Here is a 24936-nt window from a genome sequence, read left to right as displayed (position 1 = left end):
CTGACTTTTTAGTATTGTGGACCTCCGAGTCGGGTATAGCAAAAAGTGTATGTCGCACCAAAAAGTGAACTTCAGGGACGTTGATTGAGGGAGACATCGTGGAAGTCATGACTGTTGAAGGAAGTGTATGATCATTGAGAAGAGAGAGAAATAGGAAGTTGAAGCGCTGTCAAACCATTTTAAGCTCTGGAATAAGCGAAAACCGAAAATCACCAATAGGCCACACCACAGGGTGTGTATATCTTCTTAGAATCCATGTCATTTCTTTTTTTCAATCCGTGACGTCCATACTATGGCGGAGGGGAGTTCTTTTTTTTTTTTTTTCAAATTTTATATGGGGTTTTCCTCTCATCTCCTCTCTGGAATCTTTGGGAACATACTCAAATCGTACCCATTTCCCTTCGCCAGGCCTCTCTTCCAAGCATCCCTAGCATAAACTCTTTCTAACCAAGCGTCCAACAATGGATAATCAGCCTTCAGATCAGCCCAATTCCGCTGATTCACCATGCTCATTGGAAACTCTAGCAGGATGTCAGCTCGTCCCGGGTGCTCTCCCATAAAGTATCCGCCCTGTGGACCATTCTTCAATTCGTACTCCAGGTCGGCCAAGACAGTCCAGTACGCCTTGCCGGATGACGGGAAATTCCCTGCCGAGTCTCCAGCCTTCAAAACGCCCCAATCAAACATCAGCGCCTGTATATGTACATGATTGAAGGTTGTGGAAGCGATAGAGGTGAGGATCTCGTCACGGATCCAGTCCCCGCTCTTCAGGCCAAACTTGTCTTCGCTGTCAAAGGTGCGAATGAGGTACGTGGCGATAGCGGACGATTCGGGGATGGGACGAGAACCATCCTTGGCACCTGTGATGAGGAGAGGAGATTTGCCGTAATGGCCTGCGGCAATGAGGCTTGGTGGGGAGTGGTAGGGGCGGGTGGGGTGGTTCGGCGAGTTTCGCTCGTGGGAGATCAGGTTGTATTCGATGTTGAGCTCTTCCAGGAGCCAGAGGATACGCTGGGACTGGGAGCACTGGGAGTCGTAGGTTAGCATATGGACTGGATGAAGGGAGGGGAGTGGATGGGCTGATGCTCACGTTCATGTGGTGGAGAGTGGGTTTGTTGTCTGCCATTGTGAAAAGGCTCGTTGAAGATAGGCAAAAATGAAAAGTGAGGATGATAGGAGAGTAAGAGGGGAGTTTGACCTTTAAGCAAGTTCACCTACCTTTGATCCCCCACACCCTTTGCAACCGAGTATCTGCTGGTTATGACGGTAGAGGGGGGGTATACTGTGGAGCGGAGGGGGAATTGTGGACGGTTAGGCCGGCAGACGCTGGTGCCGGCGGACGTTTTGCCTCATTCATATCTTTGTTGAAAGGTATCAGCGAAATCAGCGAAATCAGCGAAATCGATCCGAACAGGCCACCTAGAGTTGATGGAATTCGCCGCGTCTTGATGGGATTCAGCGACTCCCATTCGCTGAATGCACTCAAAGCAAAATACCGAGAGGGTGTTTAATGCCGAAAGAAACATGTGGGCGGGCAGGAGAGGAAGGAATGTATGAGACACAAAAATCATGTCACTTAGCCTTATTGCTCTATAATTCAATAATTCTAGAATTGTTTCTTTGTAATCGTTGCCAGGATGGGATGGGGTCTAGATCTAGTTCACAACTCCAAGTGGAGTGGAGTACAGTAGCTTACCTTAGCGTTAGTATCACGTGCATCGTTTAGTCGGGTTTTTAACCCAATGCTCGCTTCCTTTTCTTATGATTTGTCGTTTCCCCCTCCCTTCACTTGTCGCAAAGGTGGCTTACTCTTCTATTACTATCTATCGATTACCTTGAAATTTAGGGAGGAGATAGTTTTATAGATAGCATTTCACGAGCAAGCTATCACATGTATCTTTAATGTGGTAGTTGTTCAGAATCACAGAACATAAATTTTCCCAGCCAAGATGGATGATTCAAATGGATGCAGACTGATGTCTTTTATAGATTATTGACCATATGAGGCACTTGAATTTTATTTCAAGCTAGCATAAAGCTTTATTTATATATCTATATACCTGCTATAAGTTTTTATACTATGCATTTAAAGTGTGGTGTTCTTATATAAGTCTGAAGTCTTAAAATTTGCTTGCTGGTGGGACAATCGCTTGCACGAATTCGACGAGCTCGGATCTCAGGGCGACGCAAAATCGCGACATGCAACAAAACTTTCGGTAAGCCCAAAATGGATGGATGAGAATGTGGGGTGGGGGCCAATCATGTGATGAGTTATTTGCACCTGCAGCTTTGTATTTCGGAGCATACTGTTCGCGGTTAAGTGAACTCTTCAAGCATATCAGTTTTACTTAAGCAGGATGGGGTGTATTTGACCTACCGTACAACCCGTTATTGCAGATTTAGGATGTGCCTTAGATGAAGTCTTTGCTAGTGCGGCCATTGCTCGTGACCCTCAAACAAGTAGATGGATGATGAAGTAGGCCGATCACACGGTCGGGTGAAGTATTAATTACTGTGATTTGAGAGCACAGAAAGCAGATAATCCCTAGGCAATAATCAAAGGGATTCGGACAGCTTCTTTCTCAAAGTCTCAAAGTAAAAGCGATTTAGTTTCTCGCCCCGCTTTCGGGATGGGCCATTGTGGCTGACATCCTTCGTACGAAGTATGCGATGATTTTATGCCCAATATCTTCATTATCTGCAGCCCAGACAGCAGCCAGGAGAGCATGAACGCGTTTCTTCTCTGACAGCTGACTCGCGTCAATCAGCTGCCGCCGGCATTCCAATCCGAGTCCCGCAAGATTCGAGTACAGCAGCCTCATTGCACCCAGATCTCGTACTTGTATAGATAGTACGGAAGGATCCGATCAATGCTTCAATGTGGGGGCGCCTTTGCAGCGTCAAGGCCGCGCTTCTGGCTGCATCCGCGCGTCTACGCCTGCTTGCCCTGTACTTTTAAAGTGAAGGAGGCATGTGGAAATGGAAGAGCTTTGTTGTCGTCCAATAAAAGGCTTCTTTCACTGGTGGTCGGAAGTCGTCGCCTTGTTTTTCAGTCAATACGCGAGAGCCAATCAGAGCGTGTTCCACCACCTCAACGCGCTTCCCTCAAACGACACCTCCTTAACCGCCGGCATCTCCGTTTCGACTTGCCGCAGACAAAGAGCCATCTACTGGTTCTTAACATCTCGTCTTCTTTGTTACTGAGATGTAGAAGTCTAGACCTTTGCTCAAAGTAGGCCGGTCTTTGGGTTTCATTTCGTGAGGCGCTATGCTGCGACAAAAGTGGAAAGATGTCGTGGGCCAGACATACCACAGAGCTATTGTTGGGCCTTTCACTCGTGGCCTTCTTCAGCCATTCATGTGTAAGACAAAGACTCGCATTGGTACAAGATGTCCCATTTTCCTCCGACGTGTGAGAGGTTCAAGTTTCTTCAGTCTTTCTCTTCACAGTTCCACATCTTCGTCGATCTTTCATATTCATTCTTTGATCATCAACATTCTCTCTTTTTCTGTCTTTCAAACATATATTCAAACATTAATTGTTGTATTTGCCCATCTTTTTTAAAAGATACCTTCGTGCCTCTGATCGCTGCGCCATTTCCCTGCGGGTCACGGGATCTGCCTCGATCGAATCTCAACGTTTCAACAGTCCAACACAACACTAGGGGACCATGAAATCCTCCGACGTAATAACTATTGTTCTTTCACTTGTAGGCTTCACTGCGGCAGGTCCGCTACGGCGCGATAGAGATGGCCGGTAGTAAGATCTCTGATATAATCTGCTGTGCATCTGCTGACAAGTTATTAGTCTCGCGAGAAGCGCACCATTTTCGAATCTCACCGTGCAAGCTGAAGCATCCCAAACATCCTCGGTGGAGAGCATCGTAATAGTACCCATTCATACCTCAAGCTCTAGCATAGCGCAGGCCACAAGTATTACGGTGTCGTCTGACCATCCCACGACGAGCTCCGTGATATCTTCAAATACACCCCCAAGTTCCCAGCTAAGCAGCGTAAGCTCTACGGTATCATCAACCTCAAACTCCCAGACGAGTACTATCTCAGCTTCATCAGCCTCCCTGTCAAGTGGCTCAAGTTCCACGGTACCAACGGGTTCGAACGCTCAGACAAGTGCTCCCTCGACCTCATCGTCCGCATCCCAGTCAGGTAGCTCAAACTCTACGGTATCCACGAGTGCACAATCTCAGGCGATCTCTGCCTCGACTTCATTGTCCTCGTCTCAATCGAGCAGCTCAAGTTCGTTATCCAGTGGTACTCCCCAATTCAGCTCAACAGCAAGTGAGTTATCCACCGCAATTAATTCGGCTCCGACTTTGTCCTCAAATGCAACTTCAGTATCAGGCAGCTCAACAATTTCCTCGCCATCTGGAACTGGAGAGTCAAGTTCAAACTCTGCAACACAGAGCATATCAGCGAGTTCCTTGTCTTTGGTTAGTAGCTCACTACTGTCCACGTCTTCTGATGCGCTTCCCAAAACAAGCAGCACCAACAGCCAGTTGGTCCCCTCTTCGAGTAGCACTATCTCGAACTCGAACTTTGTCACACCTTCAAGCTCTAGTTTCACTAGCTCAAGCACAATACAGTTTCAAAACACTACTATCCCGGTACCAAAACCGTCTCAATCCAGCGACCAGGGTGCTCCAGAAGGGGGAATCATTTTATCAACCTCTTCATCTGCCAGTAAATCTGCAAGCGGATCAGCGCTCCCTGAATTTAGCAACCCAAACACACTCCTGAACCCCACTACTACCAACGCCGGGTCTCAGCCAAGTTCACAAGCGGCAGAATCTAGTACTTTAATATCTGTATCTGCGCCAAGTGCTGGGTCTCCTAATGTTGCAAATCCAGGAAGCCCGACTGCCTCCAGTACGACATCTAATAGCATAATACAAACGTCTCAGCCTATTTCGACCCCATCTTCTACCGCTTCAGTTCAAGCATCATCGCCGCTAGCCAGCTCACTCGCATTATCTTCTATGTCTATACCAAGATTTACACTTACTAATACCGACCCGATCCCTGATCCAACCGGATCACTCACCCAAACCGCCTCTTTATCGGCACCCGGAGGGTCGCAAGCATCGGCGGCTCCTCCAGCAAATCCGACTACACTCATTACGATTAATCCATCTTCCCTTACCAACATTCCAACGTCATCAGTATCCAGCATATCAGAAAGCATCTCCCAAATTCCCACAGTAATTCCAGAACCCACCGCAAGCGCAACATCGACTGTTCCAGCAGCCATATTCAGTTCTAATCTCGCGGAAGCTCAAGCCTACAATGCTATTTTCGCTGGCCTCAATTTCTCATCCCCATGCACTGCAGGTCAAATCGCCTGTATCTCTGGTAGTGTCGGTAACTGCAACTCGGCTGGGAGTTTTGTCGTCCAAACTTGCGACGCAGGATCCCAATGCTTCGCTATGCCTATGAATTCCACCAAAGGTGTAATTGTAGGGTGTGCGAACAAGGACGTGGCTTCTAGCGTACTAGGAGGAGCATCAAACCCAAGCACAAGCTCAGCGACCTCCAGTTCAGCTCCAATTGCCCCATCCACAACACAACCAGGCGCAAGTCAAATGACCGTCATCTTATCCAGTAGGCCACCGCAGAGTACCGCTCCAGCAAGTATTTCGGTGGCCCCCTTGGCTCCATCAAACACCCCTCCCGCCTCAAGCGAATTGACCTCAACGACATCCCTCCACGTGACACAAACACAAACCGTAATCTTCACGGACCTGAGCTCAGCCTCAGCAACCCCCAAACCAGCTGCAACCACACAGCAGCCGACCCCACAGGCACCAATAACAGTCACGAAATCCGTCACCATCCATGACACAACTGCTCCTGCCACAACTGCTCCTGCCACAACTACTCCTGCCACAACGGCAGCAGCGAAGACAACGACTGAGGACGGAAAAGAGAAGACGGTAACTGTCACGGAAACAGTGTCGGTGTCTGTAACTGTATCTGTGACTGTGCCGGTCCCGACGACGGTCACAGTTACTGCTACGAATGCGGGAGCGGCGGTAGGCTCGAAGACTAGTGCGGCGAGCATTCAGATTATCCCTGTGCCTGGGAAGGGGAATTGAAATGTGGTGCGGGAGAATTGGGAGTCCTTGGTTGTCGGAGGTATGGAGTATTCGCGTTCCGTATATACAGATCAAGGGGGAGTTGAAAATTTGGTTTGTTCTATTTAGATTGTTTTTATAGGCACGGAGTATAGTATATAGATGTTGTAGTTCACGTAATTGATAATATTTCATAGAACTCTAGTCATTATCAATATATAGATAATCTTATTACCCCTCCCCCTATCTTGGCCGTCCAGAATTGCCCGGGCAAGATGGCTAAACCTGTATCATGCATTATATGATACCGACATTCAATTAAAGATTGAAGTACCAAGTGTATTACTTCCAGATATATACATTATCTATTATTTAAGACAACCACGCCCAAAACTTCCCCCACATAGTAGTCGGCTCCTGAATACTCCAATTCGTCGTCTCATGAATCAAACACCCCGTATCAATATCCGCCTCTGCACTTGATACAAATCTCGCACGCGTTACCACTTTATGTCCCACATAAGCTACAACAAAGAGAATCACACTGACATACGCTGCGAAAAAACTCGACGTATTCCAGGGGATGAAACTCTCGAATCCTTGGGTAATGATAATCAACACGTTGAAAAATAACCCGTACCATGCAAAGAACGGCTGCCACATCGACTTGTAAGGCAAGCTGTCGCGAGAAATGTTTCGCACGGCCAGAGCACGCATAAAGGCAATGTGACATCCGTTGATGCAAGCCCAGGTGATGAATCCAGCCACAGCAGTGATGTTTTGCAACCAGTTAAACACCGTACCGCCACTATGCGAAAGATTCAAAAATGCAAGGAGTCCGAAGACTGCTGTGAATACTACTGCGACGTAAGGAACTCCGTTCTTAGCTGTGCGCCCCAGAATTGCCGGTGCGGCGCCGTCTCGGGCGAGAGCAACCAGGATACGACTGCCGGAATAGACGTTGGCATTTGCTGCAGACAGGACAACAAATAAGAGCACGGCGTTGATGAGACCGGGCAGGACTTTGACACCCGCCAGTTTGGCGGCGATGACGAAGGGTGATGCGGTGGCGTCCGATGCTGAAGAAAGGAGGTCTGGATTGTCATACGGAACCAGGAGGCCGATGAAGAAGATGGAGAAGACGAAGAAGAACAAGATCCTGTAAAAGGTCTTTTTGATAGCAGCTGGGACAGCCTTCCGCGGGTTCTCCGTCTCGCCGGCGGCAATACCAACAAGCTCGGTACCTTGGTACGAAAAGCCAGCCTGGATCAACACTGCCCAGAAGCCGACGAACTTGGCGAGAGCCTCATTATCTGTAATGAGGTAGGGCGCGAATGCGCCAGGGTTACCCCAGGTATGGAATCCAAGATAGCCATGTTGACCAGCTCCAGCATCGATACAAATGGCAAAGATGAGAAAGCCGACGATAGTCACGATCTTGATACTTGCGAACCAGAACTCGAACTCTCCGTAGAAGCTCACCGGGAGGAAGTTGGCGAGGGTAACGGCCACCCAAAATACCCCAATGAAAATGCCAATGGAAAGATCCTTATTCCAGTACTGAATAATGAGTCCCGTGGCTGTAAGTTCCAAAGCGTACGTCATTGCCCAAGAGAACCAATAAATCCAGCCCATGGAAAACCCTAAACTCGGATCCACGAATCGGGTAGCGTAAGACGTAAAAGCTCCAGCGATGGGAATGTACGTCGCCATCTCTCCGAGCGACTGTATGACTGAGTAGACGATAGTCCCCACAAAAATATAGGCAATAAGAGCTCCAGCAGGTCCAGCTTTAGAAAGAGCTCCTCCAGACCCAATGAAGAGCCCAGTTCCAATAGTGCCACCTGCAATATATCAGTGACAAATTTTATGCTAGCGTCAAAGGAAGCATACCTATAGCAATCATCTGCAAATGCCTACTTTTCAGCCGTCTCTGGAGCTGAGGAAATTCAGATGCACCCTTCTTCTCAACATCATCCCCAGAATGCCCACTGGCACCACAAGAATGTGTTCCCCCATTGCCACTCTTCTCCTCTACTGGCGCGATGGCCATACCTTCATCTGATCCCATTTCAATTCAACAAATAAAGTAAACCACTCAGTGAAAACCTAGGCACTCGACCGAAAAACCCCCTGAACGATATTTATAAAACTCCATAACGAAAAATCTTTTTCTTACTTAGCAAAGTCTTACGTTTTGTGCGGATCAATAGTCCCGCACTTGTCAGGTGACGGCCGCTACTAACAGAAAAATTCCGATGGAAAGGGTATAACCCTTCACGTTTCGGTAGGAAAAGCGGCTATTGGAGGCCGGAGCTCACCGGTACGTACCTGGAATAAAATTATATCATTGCGGAGTATTTTCTCTGCTTATGCAAGGGCGAACTCAACTTTGATTTATTTTCCTCCTCGGATTGTGCAGTTGGGGGTTGAGCATTGAAGATAGAGGATGGATGATGCCCAGAGTTGGGGAATCAACGCTGAAGCTAATCTGAGCCTCCCGCTGTATCCCTGTGGTGGCGCTCAGCCATGCCTTGTTGCGCAGACAGACAGGGAAACGAGGCACGTGTTTGGAACAACATTATACTCGTATATATATATTCATAGCACTTCAAGCCAGCCCAGCCCACGTCTCGGAAAAGGCAGAACTAGAAATGAAGCATCCAGATCAGCTATCCTGCAGCTCGACCTGTCTACCATTTGTCCGTATGTTGGTGCTGGTCGCTGTTGCAGAGCATGTCGCCGTCGCCGTCGATGCGTCTCGTTCCCATCACCCTCCTTGTCCGAGTTGGACTTTGCTGTTTGCTGTTGGCTGTTGGTAGGTCTATCCTTATACGATCTAACACTGATATAGCCTAAGCATAGGTACCTATACTAACCACTCTAGATCTATAGTAAGCATTTACTTCCTGAACTGCTGTATACTAGAACCTGAATGTCCGAGACCGATTTATCGACCAGCGTCATGAGCGTGGTGCTAGTTTGGGGGTTCTAGGCCGACGAGCTGGGATGCAAGGTCCGGCGATTGATGGACGTGGTGGTATATCGTTATCTGGATCTAGATCTGGATTTGGACCTCGGCTTGGAAATGGTGGAGGATATGGATATATGAGATCGCGGGATCTGGTGCGCGATGGACTGACTGTATGAGCCGAATCGGTATTTTCAGCCTGGGAATGATGGGGAGTTGGGCGGGCATCGGAGGGGTAGGAGGGATGGGAGGTATTGATTAATTTCTGGAGCCGGGTGGCTGGATTGCGTGGGTGGTAGGACTTGGTAGGTGGAAGGATGGGGATAAGGTATGATAAACTTCTATATAATTCATTTCACTGATCCACACAGAGTACGATATTTATTTTGAAATTTGAATATTTATTGATGCATTGATATTAACAGTGTCATTAGTCATATAATACACCAGGTACACGTTCTCAATTTCGTCCTGCGAAATGAAAGAGAACAATGTATCACTTACTACTTTCACTTCTTCCCCCAAAACTTGAGCGAATTTCCACGCTTTCGCCCTGATCTCTCTGGCTCGGCAGTGCTCAATTTGATACCCTTGAGCACTCTCGATAGCGTGTTCTGGTGCTGCAGCACTGGTGGCGGAGGAGGACGTGGCTCAAGGCGAAATTCCGGAAACGCTGGCGTTGGTGAACGAAGAGCTGGTTTTACCGCGTGAAGCGGTCGTGGTGGTGGCCTCGACTCTCCAATCACCTCGATGTCTCCATCAAATTTGACGCGTGCGGCAGAGTTCGAAGCTTGAGGCTCAGCAGGCGGATCCGATAGCAGGACGATGGGGATGCCTTCGACGGGAATACCCAAAGCCAGATCGTGAAACCAGTCCACTGGTTGGATGACTCTTGTTGGACGAAGCTGGATTCCGAACTCAGCTACGAGATCCCCCTCCTCGGTTTGAGGGTTCGGTGGGCTCTGGCCGCCGCGCACGGGGTGCTTGAAGAGAATACAGAAGTAGATGTCATCATCTGAGATCGATGATCGCCGCATTCCTGCGGTGGGGTTGATCCAGGGCGATGGATCTGCTAATCTGACATGGTCCAATTCCCCAGTGTCTGTCTGAAATATCATCTTCATTGAGGCTATTTCTGGGAGAGGTAACGGCCAGCACGCGGGTGCAGGTTCTAGTGCTGGCTGTGGCCCAGGCTCTAGATCTAGTCCTAACTTTTGGGGTACAACCTCTTGTCCGTTTATGTCTTCCGGTCTCAGCACATTGTGGAAAACCTCATCCCCGATTTGCAAAAGCGCCCAGTACTTTGACTGTATATCAGTTCTCTTCTTAATCTTAAGCTCAATGATCAAGGACGGTGGATCTCCCAGCGATCCGTCGATTTCAACCACGAGATCCCCATCTTGGGTCACGTCTTTTGGGAGACATGCAGCGAACTGCTTCATGTCTATGATGGCGAACGTGCTCTTCGTCGACGTTCGTTTGGGGAGACTAACAAGCAGGTGGACGAAATATCGCGGGCCGTGGCGTTTTCCTGCTTTAGGTGCAGCTGTAGATATTGAGGCAGCTTTGAAAGCTTGTCGGTCGATTCTTACCTTGAAATATCTGTCTGTTGCTTGTGATCCTTCTGGATTGTTTACTCTTTTGTGTTCCGCTTGGAAAGTGATTATGGTCATTTTGATAAGAAATGTTTTATAGGTCTGCTTGGTGTTGGATCGATTCAAGTGACTACTCTAGATGCTGTGGGTCTTTTATGGGATCATGTTGGCATTGTTATAGTGGAGGATTTCTTTAGTGATTTTCTGTTGTCTGTTGCTTGTCAGTCTTTCACGAAATTATCATGTTCCATTGTTGCATTGTTTACCATGTGTCTTCGTTTTCAATGGGCTTTGCAATATTCTTTATGCATTATCTGATCGTCGTTATTTGATTGTTCATACAGCTTTCATTGTCTTTGTTAAAGGTCGCCTCTTGGAAATGCCCACTAAATATTGGTCGAGTTCTTGCGCTTATTTCACCCGATTACACGATTATTGTCTCGCACGCATGTTACTTTATTCAATTTTAGATTTTCTTTTCTTAGTCTATCAATATCCAAACTCCAACGTTGCCAACTCTAAAGGTAAAACATTCTATTTCCTCGCAAAACTCCGAAAAGAGATAGGAAAAGAGAACGGACCACTTAACTGCTTGACAAACTCCTGCGGGGCCTGCCCTCACTCCTCCCACCTGAGTCTCAGGAAAAAGGAAATAGATGACGTACCTGCTTGACATACTCCTGTTGGGACCTGCCCTCACTCCTCTCGCCTGAATCTCAGGGAAAGAAAATGGATCGCGTACTGCTGGAGACGCTCCTGCTGGAACTGTCTTTACTCCCTAGACTTTGAAAAGGAATAGGAAAAGGATTATGGATCACTCACCTGTTTGAGACACTCCTGTTGGACCTGTCTTCACTTGTCTTAAACCAAATCCGAAAGACGCCTGAGCAATCTTGACACCGTGCTTCTCCGCTTTGTTTGCGTGACTGGTCTAAATCGCGGCAAGTATGCAGACTGCGGTGCGCCGCTTGCACGTAACTTGAGCTGTGCAGCCGTCATAATACCATGGACAGCTCCTGATCTATGGAGCTTAGGTTTAGTGGGATCCAAAATTCCGTCAGTTATAACCTTCGGTTTTGCAGCATGTGGGCTCCGAGGCTCCAATCCCATCGGTTCTCCGTTGTTTGGGTTAAGGAACGGTCTCCGGAGTTCATAGGAGACGCTGTCTTGTAGGTCGAGCAGGGGCCATGTATCCATGGTTTTAAGGACGTTGAACTGAATGGTGAGAGCGGGCATTGCTCCCTCTTCTTCATTCAATTCCACGTTTACGTCAGCACGGTGTCTATTCTCTGGGCTGGAGAATAGATGCCTCACCGGCACTCTCAGGACCGTGCGTCCGGGTTCCGTACGTGCAGGAAGATATAGTGTGCAACGGATTGTGAGCTTCTCGTCTGCTGGACGGTACGGGATCTCCTTTGTGTATTCCTTCAACATGTTTTGTGGGAATATTACTTCATAGTACCTGTCTTGGTCTGGTAAGCCCTCGACGTTTTTGGTTTGTCCAACTCCGACTGGGATTGACAAGTTTACTGGCATTCTCGATGATAGTATCTTTTTGATGATTAAAAAGAAGTCTTCTTGGATGATGGGGTACCTCGTGAGAGTTGCTACGTTGAAGGCTTTGTTAACAGATGGTGGTGATGGTGAGTGTGTAGTTGGATGCTTTTGTAAAATGGGTGAGCATTCAAGTGCTTATATAGTTCCTCATATAAGACTGTTTTTCAATACATTTTTATTTCTCAAATGATCATGTTTCTCAAGTTAAAGAAAGGTTCCTGTTTCCCTTCAAAAGTTGAGCAGTAGGGATAGAGTTTCATAGTTCACATTTGCTGTTCCTTTGCTCAGCTTTGTCTATTACTCAAAAACAATTATTTTCCAATTGAGACATCTCAGCCACACAATCTTGTATTTGTTATAACGTGATGTAACAGTCATCGTTCTAAGTTACGCGTAAGATTCCATACCATGTTCCCATCAAAATCATGCTAGTACTTTTGTCCCGTCTAAAAGAAGTCTCATTGCGCTATCCATTAATTGACGATTCTCAAGATTCATTTTCCATGCCGCCAAACTCTTAAAAAGGGACAATAGAAGAAACAAGACTACCTACCTGGTATGTGCCTGCCAAGTTTCTTTTTGTCTATAGAGCAAACAATGGTGTTGGCAAACAATGGCGTCAAGTCTTTCACGTTATTCCGCTCATTGTTCACATTATTATTACAAATCACACAAAGAGATCCACCCAATCCTGTGGCGGTGGGTGAAACAGTGAAGAGGCGGGGTGGAGGGGTAGGGGGCACTACTAACTGCTATGCCCTTCAACTAGCCAACTAATCAAATATTTCACATTTCCTAGACTACACTTCACATTATCGACATCATTTGAGTTTTCATAAGCATTTTCTATTCATACAAAGGCCATCTACCCAACCCTTATCTACACCATTTTTCTAATGTCAACAAAATACAAAACTTCCGTCCCATTTCTTTTTATTAATTTGGAGTTTCACCATTTCTAGAATCATCATCACCTTAATTAATTCCGAATTAATCGTCCATGTAATTTGAATCCTCGCTAGCTCACCATTTCGGTGCTCGAGGCTGGCTCGGTGAAGGCGGCCAGGTTCCCGGTCCCGGCTGTCCGCCTGGCCCGCGTGCGAGTGTGAGCGCGAGTCGAGGACTGCATGTTGCCCGAGCTGATTTGATGGTTTTCGGCATTGCTGTCGAGATGCTGGTGTTTGGGGATTTGGTTTAGGTTTTGTTAGGAGTGTTGATTGTGTAAGGAAGTCTCATACTGGGACTTTCTGAGGTTTTGTACTTCTAGTGGATTGTTTAATTCCATATTTTGTGTTATTCACGATGAATGAAGTACGGGGAGAATGTTGCTATCTCTGCGGATATAGCAAGCTTTGTCGCGCCAACAAAGCAGTTTTGTTTCTGTTGAAAGATTTCAGGGGTAAATGACTGATACCGGACGCATAATGAGGTTTATGATAGATACCGGACTCAACTTGTTATTTATAGATCCAATATTAGTCGTTTGACGAGATTTTAATACACTGACCAACGAAATCGCTGTTCCAGTACTGCTTAGCACGGCAATATTAGTAAGTGTTCAAGTGCAGAAAGGTCATTTACATACCCATTCAAGGCTTCTTGAAGTAATTGTTCAGGGTGTTCTTCTGTGGGGATTTCTCCAGTTTCTTCTTCGGCGCTTCACCCTCCTCTTTATCAGGTTTCTCGCCAACTTTCATCAGCAAGTACAGTTCTTCAAACTCAGCAGTATCCACAATACCACCCGAGGCCTCTTTATGACCTCGGGCAAAGTTCTCCCCAAGTCTCTGCACGAGGTCAGTGGTATCGCGTTCTGCGACTGCCTTTAAGGATTCTATAATGTTCACTGGTGGGTCTCTGCCCCGCGCGCAACGAGCTATCCTGCAAGAGAAGTTGACTTTGCCTGACAGGTATCCGTAGTTGGCTACCATTACGATTTCGAGAGCTTTTGACTTCAAGTGGCTTGCCTGAATATCGGTGAGACTTGGGGCAGAGGTGATGGGCATATCAATCTTACCCAGCGTGTTGCAATGACGGGATGCACTTGAGCTTGACTATCTATCTTTAAGACTGCGAATTTTCCATCTTTGCTGAATTTCGGAGGAGTATGCGTCCGCTTCTCGACCTCTTCATTGATCTCCTGCCTTGCCGAAGCAAGGCGTGAATTATTTAAGATCTGTTTCGGATCTTTGGCCTCGAGAAGGGTGTTCCAGGCCGTTATCACGTCATACGTCCCAGTTCGCCGAGCTAACGATTCAGCTATGAGATAAATAAGGAGAGGGGAACATACGAGCATTGATGTAAGAGACGCAATCGTTGATCAGCTTCTTGGTATACTTCTTGAAGGTTTCCGTCATGTCGGGAAATGGTGGTAGCCATTTCAAGGTATTCCCCAGATCACCATGGGTCCCCATTGCGCACAGATACCCGCATTCCGAGGCAATATCTGGCACCAGCTCTTTGCAGATCTCATAAGTGATTAGGGAAGTTGTTCCTACTGGTGGACAATGGCATCCTGACACAACCTTGATCAAATCAGTAAAGGGGACTGACTTGCCATGAAGGAAAGTTGCTCTTACTATGGCACCTTCTGGAAAATCGTCGCTGAGGTGGTGATCGATGACAAGCGACCTAACCTGACTATCATCAACTACAGGAGGACCCTTTCTACTCCCTTGGTCGAGAACAATAACGAATTGCGGCTTCTTCTCGAGCATGATCTTCCGCTCATCTTCCTCATGGATATTTTTCCCCTTCTGTACCAGGTGAACATCGAGGAACTTCGGATCAAGACCCAGCTTTACAAGAGTCCTATGGACAATGACACCAGAGCTGAGACCGTCCGCATCCTTATCTGGAACAATAAGGGTTGGTTTATTGGCATCAGCGCTTTCTCGAAGTCAGTCACATGATCCGGAATTTGCTCTCATGGACATACCATTCTCTCAGGAACTTGCGAGCAGATATGATTTGCTCTTCAGGGGCTGGCCATATAGGATCGCCATTTGGACCTTTCTTTGTCTGGACGCTGCAATAGTCATCGACTTTCACCGCTTTCCTAGCTGATGGCTCTGGACTCGTTGCTTTTCGCTTCATTCCGCGAATTTGTTGTAAAATTGGGAGTGGCAATGCACTGTTTTTGAAATGAAAGTGAGATCGCAATACTGGATGAGCACAAAGACGGTTCAAAGAGTTTGAAAGACAATACATTGATTTCTTCTGCCTGCTTGTTGCCTTCGTTGTGGAAAGGAGGTGTCGTTGAATTGAATTATCGACGTCACCTACTACAGTAACCGCTAACCGAATTGGGAATACTCGCTTTTGTCCACCCCTTGAGTTTCCTACCACTTGGTCGAGTAATAAATGCAGAACAATGGTATTGCGCCTTGTTTGTTCTTTGTTATGTCCGACTTCCTCTGATCGAACAAAGATTTCCTCAGTTCTCTTGCCGAATCCTTGGTCTCGTAAATCCTGTAGCAAAGACCTTTGAGCAGCTCCCAAGTGACAAAACAATGGCTTTATATCTCTATAAGGTCATGTTTTCCACCAAGGACAAGCTCTACCAGGTTCGTTCTTCAACACGCAGGTCAGCACTTCGACCGTCACATCCACCAAACGATTGAAACATTTGTCAGAACCGTCTTCAAACACTTCAAAAAACATCCACATAATGGATTCCCCAATAATCAATGGGTTTCTCGCAGGTAGCTTTACCATTGTCAAACCCGTCGTAGAAGAAGTAGACTGGTTTTACATCGAGGAAGACAAGGTGATTCGGCACTTCACATTCTTGACGAATGGTGAGGGATGGAGGGAAGTCACGAGGCAAGTCAATAAATACCCTGTCAACACATCTCCAGGTCCATCTTTAGGGGGGCAGTGCTTCACTGACTTCATAGCCACCGACCCTGTCCATCCAGCCCATAGAAATGTGACCCCAGACGGACTTCGAATGCACCCAGTTATTGCGCCCACCTCACTCGGACTGTTCTCAGACGAAGAGTGGGACAGTTTAAATTCAAGCGACGAGGAATTGTGGTCATTTGTGGTAAGCGACGCTGGAAACATCACGACAGTCTGTAAGGGAAAATTCGAGCTACTTGAAGTTAATAGAGGTAAAGCTCGTCGGCCATGTAGACACCACCACCCGCACTGCGGAACATGCTCCTCGGAAAAAGTTGTTGGCTGGCTCAAGCGCAAGTTGGCGAAAAAAGAGTAAAAGACTTCAAGTGAAGGTTTCAAGGGGTATAGATTAATAAGATAATTTCACATTGAAGATAATATACTTTGCGATATAGTTTGCATGTGAACCATAACCATCCTTAATGAAGTAACGTAGTGTTTTTTTCCCCTTGGGTATCCTCTGCAATACAAAGCATGTCAATGAAAACAGCGTGTCCGCGATACCCAGTATCTCACTAACTCCACCCCATCACAGTATTTAACCTCCAAGCGCTATACAAATCGCGAGTCAACTGTTTTTGATGCATCACTCACTCCAACACTATAATCGTAGTCTTGACAACAACTCGTCCCGATCTTCATGCTTGATAAGCCAAAGCCATTCCTGTCGATCATCGGAGGAAACTCGGTTCAGGACGGCCTTGCATCCTACCATAGAACTGACAAGAGAGACTACAATCCGAACATAGTGTTGGGACTTTTGACAGTTTCGGTCTGTAAAGTGATTTGCAGGACACCCTTTTGTGATGATTTTGACCCGTGAAAGCCCATTACCGTAACCAATAGATTTTTGGACATTGACGAAGAAGTTTAGGATAGCTTCTAAACTTCTTCCTCGAGGTTCAGAGTACTCATTTTCGACCGGCGTTGTGTCAAGAATGAAATACCTGAAATCGAAAAACGGGCGCATGCTTTCCTTGTTGAGATCTATTATCCTTTGCTTTGAGATTTCGTCGTCTCTGTTCCTAGATAAGCAGCCGAGCCAGCTTGATTGAAGCGGTGACTCACTCGAGATCTAATTGCAGGTTCGCGATGTTCTTGACAGCCGATCCAGGCATATTTTGGAAGCCCCAATCTAATATTAAATTTGGCGTCAGCCTTGCTCTGCTAGGGGAAAAAACTACACTCCAGACAAAGTCTACCGTTCGCATCACAGAGCCTGTAGACGTTTGTTTTAATAAAAACGTTCAGACCCTCTCCATACAACTCGGGATCTGCTCGAAGCGCCTTGAGGAAGCCTGGCATATAGCCGCCGCGTTGCCAGTGGCCTGCGAATCCGGCTATGAAAATGAGCTCCCTGATTTCTGGAGGAAAGGCCCTAAGCCCCTCGTCAGTGAGAGGAGTAGAGCGCATTGAGTACATTTCAGTCAAACATGCTAAGCATGTAATTTGATGTTGATGGTTGAGGCGGGTAGTAAATGCATCAGGTGGCAATATGTCTCGTCCGATTGTCGACTAACCGGGGGGTTTCTAGACGCTGCAACCGAGAAAGCGCGAATCATGGTCATGTGATCAAGCTAATATCTTTTCAACGTCCACACATAATCAAAGGCCGGATCTGGAAAAACAGGCATAAAAGATGCGGATGGAAGCATTATAGCGGTGGGGTGAGTCTCTGAGTCGCATCTTACTCCGTAAAGAGGTTTTTCGATACTAGGCAATAGAGCACGTGTGTATCGTCCAGGCCAGGAGACAATGAGGTAGGAAGGCAGGAACTAGTGTGGACAAATTTATTCTTTGCTAGGGATTTTCTACTTACAAGTGTCTACCTGTGTATGTAACATTTTTGTTGCTTCTTTTCAAAGTATCAATTCCTCCGGTATAGGAAAGGGATGCAAAGTGATGCAAATCTTGCCGAGTCAAGCTATCCAAAAATGCTTCATTTAAATAATGGAATGTTATTATTCAAGCATCGCCCCCTTGTGAATAATGAAATCCCTTGCGTATGGTAGAGCTTGGCCTTGTTTTGCAAATATTGGTGAGATGCGTCGCTTCCCCTATTCACATTCTCGCTAAGCTCCTTCTTCCAGTTCCGACGCCATCACGATGAATATGAGATAGAGGGTGCAACGCCATAATGTGTTAGTCCGTCTGGGACACTAGAAATTGGTCCCCCCCTTTTCTGTCCACCGCAAAAGGATACTGGTGTTTGGGGTAGTAAAAGGAAACAATTTAGAATATCCATCACTCCAGCGCACGAAATCTATACCATCTCGAACCAACCACTAAGCAAAGCCTACCAACGAATTCCCCAATCAGGAGTTGTCAGTAGTTTCCCAATACACCTAAATTGTAAATGCAAGCATTCACGTCCATTTCTCCAATTTCTTAAGTCTCAAACTCATTTTTAAAGCGTCACTACCTCAAATAAGTGAAAAGTCTTGCCATCTATTTTCTCTTCCCTTCCTTTTTCAGCTGCTTAGAGGTGCCTTTCTTGGTAGTCTCTTCCTTCTCACGCTTCTCAGCCGCCCCATTCTTTGCCTCTCCTTCCCTTTCGACGAAATCATACTCCAGTTCATCAGGCTTGGGCATGTCGGATTTCTCGATAAAATCATAAGTAGCGCGGTCCTCTTTAGCTTGACGCATCTTTTCATAAATTTCCTCCCTGGTCAATGTCAATAATCGCCTTTCTGACATCGTATTGGATAAATCTGTGGTGTAAGGTATTTAGGTTTGAGATCAAAGAAGGCGAGCTCAAGGAGATATGTTGGATTGTGCGTGGGGGAATTTGACAGTTAGGAAATGCAGGGGTCAATTTGGGGGGTTATTTATAGAATTATATGGGTTGTTTGAATTGTTTGGATTGTTTACTCAGTCTGATTTTGGGCGAGACAAACCAACAGGATTGTCCTGGACATCTTCCATCTTAACGCACTGCGCCAACATACTATGGCTCACTGACTGCGGACTCATCTCTAACGTGTCCTAGGCTCTGGATCCTCACCATTCAGTCTCCTCTGACTCTGCATCCAGAAGGAAGAATGAAAGTTTGAGGAAGCCGCTGGAAGACATCGAACAAGCTTTCTGGCATGAGCGTGTCTGCATACCAATCTACTACATTTTCCTTTTTCTTTGGAATGGCGTTTGGTGGTGGAGAATCGTTGGTGTTTGTTTTGGTAGCGCATGATTGGATTTTGCGGAGAGAATGCGTGTTTGACATGAGTTCGTCCTCGATATACCAACCAACTACATTCTTCTTCCTTCGAGGAACGTTTGCTCATAAAGTGTCGGTGGGCATTTGGTGGAAGTGTAAATGGATTACAGTATTCTTGATAAGAGGTCGGTTGGATGAGAAGTTCTCGTAGTTGGCATTTTTGGGGGTCTTGTAGGTCGATTCTGGCGTTATTCGGATAGACTGTTCTGGATAGAATAAGGAAGAACAATGGCATTGTTTTGTTTTGATTTGAAGTTGGAAAATCGGCGAACAAAGGACTTGTTGTGTTGAAAATAATGAAAATCTGCCAGGTGCATGAATAAGACGCTGGTTTCCTTGGAATAGAACAAGTGGAATGAGTATACTAAATGGAACACAAAATACAGTTCCGAAGATCTCGGACTTCGAGTGATATGTTATGGTCACGGGTTTAGGGTCACGGAGTACAGGATACCAAAGAAATGCATTAAAGATAGCTCGTTTTTTTATATATAACCCTGGACTTCAACTATCCAGTTTCCGCAGAGTGTGTTTCAGCACTGTTTGAATGCCAGGATCCAGTTCATTGACCTTAAGTATTGGCTCAATCCACGCTCTCGTCTTCTTCGCTAACTCCTTTTTGTCTTTTGTCTTCTCCGTTGACTCCTTCAGCCTATCCAAAGCAACCCCGAGAGCTCCTGGGAACTTCGGCGAATTAGGATCAAGTCCCACGAAGGGTTGCCTGACGTAGCAATTGCAAGTAAACGGATCGGCGTCGTATGCTTCTGTCATACTGTCCAAAACGTGTTGCAGGATTTTTGGTAAGCATCGGACCTGTGTGAACGTCGCAAACATGTCGAAAAAGTCTCCCGCAGCAGAAGCGCAGAAGAATGGTTGTTTGCGGGCCGCATCAAAAATCGCGAGAGGTATGGCACCATTGAGGGCTGGCGTTGTCATAGGATCTTTGTTTGCTTCTGAGTCCACCTTTACGCCCTCCATCATTTTGGGTCGTAAAGAATTGCCATTGAAATCGGGAATCGATATAACATCGGCCTGAATGTCGAATGCTGGATCAGCATTCGCATTCTCCATTTCCTCGTCCTCTTCCTCAGATTCATCGGCGTCCAGACCCAATATCTTCCTCCGCGCGGCAATCTTTGCAAGATATATCATCTCCAGCTTGGCGTATTCGATCCAGAGCTCCTTACTTCTGATGCAGAATCGCGTTCCTCTCTGCATGTAACTCCTCGCCCCATTCATATCCGCCTCGGACTGCAGAGCCCACCGCGCCGCATAGAGCCAGAAGTCTGGGATCGTAGGATGTAATCTGATCGCAGATGTCAAAATCGTCTTGAATTTCTGTGTCGCCTTCGCTTCCCTGGCACATTCCAAATATGACATCCACAATGCGACATCATACTTGTGCCTTTCTGTGCCTCGATCGAAGATCTTGTAGATTCGCGCCTGTCCAGAGAATGTCGAGCTTCCTTTAATTCGTAACCGCTTGCATCTCTTCAGTCGCAAATGTTCCAAACTCATTTCCCACGCCGCATATCTCGCAAAGTCCACTGGTGTTGAGCCTCGCCCACATATTTTGTGCTCGAAGTCGGATCTTTTCTTCACAAGTGTCCTGATTTCTTCCTGTGTCTGCATTAGAACTACGGTTCGGGAAGCCTTGGGCAGATTGGAGGGTGCCTACGTCGGTGAATATTTTCTTCTCTTTGAATTCCTGCAGCTGAGGAACAGCCTGTTCCATATGGAAACGTGCTTTGTCGCTGGGGCCTGACATTGTTGTGGATGTTTCTATGTGGTTGTAGTTCCAATTTGGAAAGTCGATTTTATTTTTGATGGTATGTTTTATTTTGCTTTACAAGAAATACTGCCAGCTTGACCGCCTTGGAGGCTCCAAGATAGAGGTGTACTTTGTACCTTAAAAGTTGCCGCCCGCCGGCTCTACCAACCGGAGTGAAGCCACCTAGGCTGAAAGTAGACAGCTATCTACGGAGTGGAGTATCGTACCTTTTAGAAATCTACCCAGGCTCGCGAGGTACCAACTCCACAACCAGTTTCTCTCGCGTTAATCGCTCTGCCCTTCACTTTTCTCCTCGCCGGATGGTTCGGATGACATTCTCTTGGGTGTGAATATCCTCTCCAAATACCATGGCACCCAAATTCAAGGACGGCGACGTTGTTCTCGCATTCTCTGGCAAATGGGTGTCCTGGGCGCATACTGCAGCTGCTTACAGTACGTGAACGCGCCATGACACCACCAATGATTTTGGCCCTGCTAACAACAAGCCTAGGTGCCTTCCTCAGTGCGCTCATCGTCGGCGTTGCGCTGCATTACCACAAAATCGTCGAAAATGAATACTATGGATATCCTGACGAGTGGTTCCCCTCGGTCTCGGCAACAATTGGGGACCGGTACCCCGAACGCTCATCTTTTATGTTGTTTATAGCTATAACATCAGGTATGGAATGCAAAACACGCAGCAAAACTCCGCGACTGACGGGCTGCAGGTCCGCGTTTTGCTCTCGTAGGCTTGTGGTACCTCCTCACGGCTCGACCTAACTCGAATCTCCCTAAGTTCGTTGCTGGTATGGGCGTATTCAGAACTCTTACATGCGGCGGCTGGACATATGTCACTTCAACGGATGATCACGATTGGCACGACATTTTTATGATATCTTATTTGGTTGCAACACTGCCTTGGACTTTGGGGTGCCTGGCCTTAAGTCCTGATAACCCAAGGGCTATAAAATACCGCAAATATCTTGCAGGAGCTTTCTTCGGTACCCTTGTGCCTCTGATATACTTCTTCATCCAACACAAAGTCCACAAAGTTGCCGGAGGTAAGATTCGCCTCAACTGATTCTTGAATTATAGTCTAAACTTGCAATAGCATACACAATTTACGCGTTCTTTGAATGGGCTTTAATTTTGTTTGATGTGGCGTTTGATTCTGTCACAGCTCTCGATTTTGAGACTTTTGAGTTGGTAGTCAGGGATGTGAAAGGCTCAAGCAAGGGGTATGTTCATTGGCTTCCGAAGTAGTCCGTGTACAATATTTATCGGAGCGAAAGTACAGTAAAAGAACACTTCTAAATATGGCCGTAGAAAAAGCAAACTGGTGGTCGAAAAAATTCTTCAAGACGAGTATGTGATCTTGCTAACATTCATGAAATCTTGCTAACTCTTCCCCAGAAAAGATCATCAAGTCGCCCAAGTATTTGGTCAGACATTCTCGTTTAGCGAAGCCATCGACGCGGTGGCTGATGTATACAATGGCGTAAGCTGGGTATCTTTTTGGCCCTAATTATTTCTAACAAATTTGCAGTTCGTGTTCTGGTCAATGTTGACCTCACTGGGTGTTCTCGTGTGGTGTAAGTGTGCTGGCTCGTCCCTATATCATCTACTAATATCAATAGATTTCCCCTTATGGCATATGGGCATCTCAGGCTACGAAGCTTTCGTCATGGTGACGGTCTCTCCATCTCTACTTGCCATTCGGTCCCTGCGGTTGCTAGTAGTGAAGAACCTTCGCATGTGTCACTTACTTTCACTCGTTGGATTGTTAGCATATCAGATTAATGATCCGGCTACTCGATTGTTCACTGTTGGATTCGCTGTGTGGATGTCCTGCTTGTCATGGGCTGCGACCTGGTATTCGGAAGGCGGTCAGCCAGCTCGCCTGGAGTCAAAGATTTCTGCATGGACCGTTGGTCTGATTGCATCTAGTGCTATCAAATTTGCGTGGCAGACTAGTAACCCTATCTGGCCAACATCGCACTCTGAAAACGGTGGCCACAATGGTCTTGGTTTTATCCTCGCGCTTCTAGCTGTCCTGCGATCCACACGACAGACTCCACTCACCAGCAATGACCTCGCCATCCAAGGACGGAAAGAAGGCTCATCCCTCCTCGCTGGCTTGGGTATCGGAGGTCTTTTCTTCGGTCTGCACTCGCTGCTGTCAGACTCCAGTACCATGATTTTATGGAATTGGGAGGGATTCCCTGTCCAAGGACCTATTTCAGCACCTCACGGCGCTGTTACAATTGCTGCTATGGTCGGTGGCCTACTGATTGGACTGTTTAATGATACCTTGGCTCGAGGCTGGACATTATATGGCCTAGGTTGCATTGGTGCTGCAATTCTCACCACTGCTACCAACTGGACTGGCTATTATGGAGGTCTGGCTTTGGCCGCATATCTCATGGCAGCATCGGTACCCTTGATTGGCTCTGCCGCGAGAAAAAGCCCAGCTGTTACATTTGGCTTCGGTTTCCTAGTTTACAATTTCATGGTCTTATTCCATGTATGGGTAGTGGCCTATGCTTTCGTACCCGGCGGTCCTCTCGTCCGAGAACGCACCGACTGGGTCATGCTAGCTACCATGCTTCTCATCGGTTGTGGGGTCTTCACATCGGTCTCCTCTACTCCGGCTGCACAGCGCAAGCGCTTCAATGCGTACCTAAATTCTCGGAAACAGCGATCCTATTACATTTACATACTCGGTGCGATTCAGCTGTTTTCTGTCGCAATCGCGTACCTCAGATTTCCGACCTATGACTACGTCCCCTATCACAAGGATGACAAAATTCTTACTGCCGGAATCTGGACTATTCATTTCTCCATCGACGATGAGGGCTATTCATCAGAATATCGTATGCGAGATCTGATCAAGGAGCTTGAAATTGATGTTATTGGACTCCTAGAGTCTGATCTTCAACGTATCATCATGGGTAATCGTGATACTACGCAGTTCCTCGCGGAAGACTTGGGAATGTATGTTGACTATGGACCTGGCCCTAACAAGCATACTTGGGGCGCAGCTCTCTTGTCGAAGTTTCCTATTGTCAACTCAACCCATCACCTCCTTCCTTCACCAGTAGGCGAATTGGCTCCAGCGATTGAGGCAACACTAGATGTCTATGGTGAGATGATCGACGTCTTCGTCTTCCATTCTGGGCAAGAAGAAGATCCGGAGGACAGGAGACTCCAATCCGAATACCTATCCAAGCTCATGGGCGCATCACCCCGCCCATCTATCCTCCTTTCTTACCTCGTTACTAGGCCATTGGAGGGCAATTATAACACGTACGTATCGAATGTAAGCGGCATGCATGATATTGATCCCTCAGATTGGGATAGATGGTGCGAATACATCCTCTACAAAGGCCTCAAGAGAACCGGATACGCAAGAGTCTCAAGACACACAATCACAGACACAGAACTTCAAGTCGGGAAGTTCCTCATTGGCGAGAAAGAACCCAAGACAGCAAAAGCCCGCAATGCGCTTATAAAGGAAGCCCAAGTCCCTGAAGGAAGGCGCTTCCCGCAATTGTTCCGCGGTGAGGGGGTTAGAGGGCATAAGTATCACGTCTTTGACGAGCCAAGATATTATGCCTAATCCTCTATTTGAACAGTTTCCTTTGTTGGACGGCGGTAAAACGGGTATATGGGAAACGTACTAATGTTTGCATGAATTTATTGCTAGGGAAGAGGAAGGAATGGGGCAAGGGGGTTTGTAAGATGGTCTAATGACACTGGGGTGGGAGTGTTGATTTAGCGTACCTGGCATTGACTGGCTCAAAGGCCCCAACCATCCAAATATTATCCAATATCAT

At 46.9% G+C, this 24936-nt stretch overlaps 5 protein-coding genes across 5 annotated transcripts; 1 reads left to right on the top strand and 4 right to left on the bottom strand.

The window, feature by feature from the left end:
• Positions 1-348: 348 nt before the first annotated feature.
• GTT1_3 (Glutathione S-transferase) lies at positions 349-1126 on the bottom strand (the record flags this gene model as incomplete). The annotated part of the gene is made up of 2 exons (XM_031151823.1): positions 349-1026; positions 1091-1126. 2 exons carry the CDS (start codon positions 1124-1126, stop codon positions 349-351), a joined length of 714 nt encoding a protein of 237 aa, XP_031003459.1.
• Positions 1127-6464: 5338 nt separating this feature from the next.
• Positions 6465-8163, bottom strand: CAN1 (Arginine permease; the record flags this gene model as incomplete). The annotated part of the gene is made up of 2 exons (XM_031151822.1): positions 6465-7936; positions 7986-8163. 2 exons carry the CDS (start codon positions 8161-8163, stop codon positions 6465-6467), a joined length of 1650 nt encoding a protein of 549 aa, XP_031003447.1.
• Positions 8164-13804: 5641 nt separating this feature from the next.
• LHYA1_G006888 (uncharacterized protein) lies at positions 13805-15374 on the bottom strand (the record flags this gene model as incomplete). The annotated part of the gene is made up of 5 exons (XM_031151821.1): positions 13805-14179; positions 14230-14459; positions 14503-14737; positions 14792-15101; positions 15151-15374. Coding segments are annotated over 5 exons (1374 nt in total), but the record flags the coding sequence as incomplete, so codon positions are not given.
• Positions 15375-19833: 4459 nt separating this feature from the next.
• On the bottom strand, positions 19834-21097 carry UTP6 (U3 small nucleolar RNA-associated protein; the record flags this gene model as incomplete). The annotated part of the gene is made up of 2 exons (XM_031151820.1): positions 19834-20949; positions 21008-21097. 2 exons carry the CDS (start codon positions 21095-21097, stop codon positions 19834-19836), a joined length of 1206 nt encoding a protein of 401 aa, XP_031003439.1.
• A 371-nt stretch (positions 21098-21468) lies between these two features.
• Positions 21469-24719, top strand: cwh43 (the record flags this gene model as incomplete). The annotated part of the gene is made up of 8 exons (XM_031151819.1): positions 21469-21553; positions 21612-21779; positions 21829-22161; positions 22212-22338; positions 22427-22465; positions 22514-22598; positions 22647-22692; positions 22738-24719. 8 exons carry the CDS (start codon positions 21469-21471, stop codon positions 24717-24719), a joined length of 2865 nt encoding a protein of 954 aa, XP_031003438.1.
• Between the last annotated feature and the right edge of the window lie 217 nt (positions 24720-24936).

This window comes from Lachnellula hyalina, assembly GCF_007821495.1.
Source record: "Lachnellula hyalina strain CBS 185.66 chromosome Unknown contig00122, whole genome shotgun sequence".
Taxonomy (NCBI): Eukaryota; Fungi; Ascomycota; class Leotiomycetes; order Helotiales; family Lachnaceae; genus Lachnellula; species Lachnellula hyalina.
The sequence above is the reverse complement of the archived record's forward strand: the minus strand, read 5'-3'. Positions and strand labels throughout refer to the sequence as shown.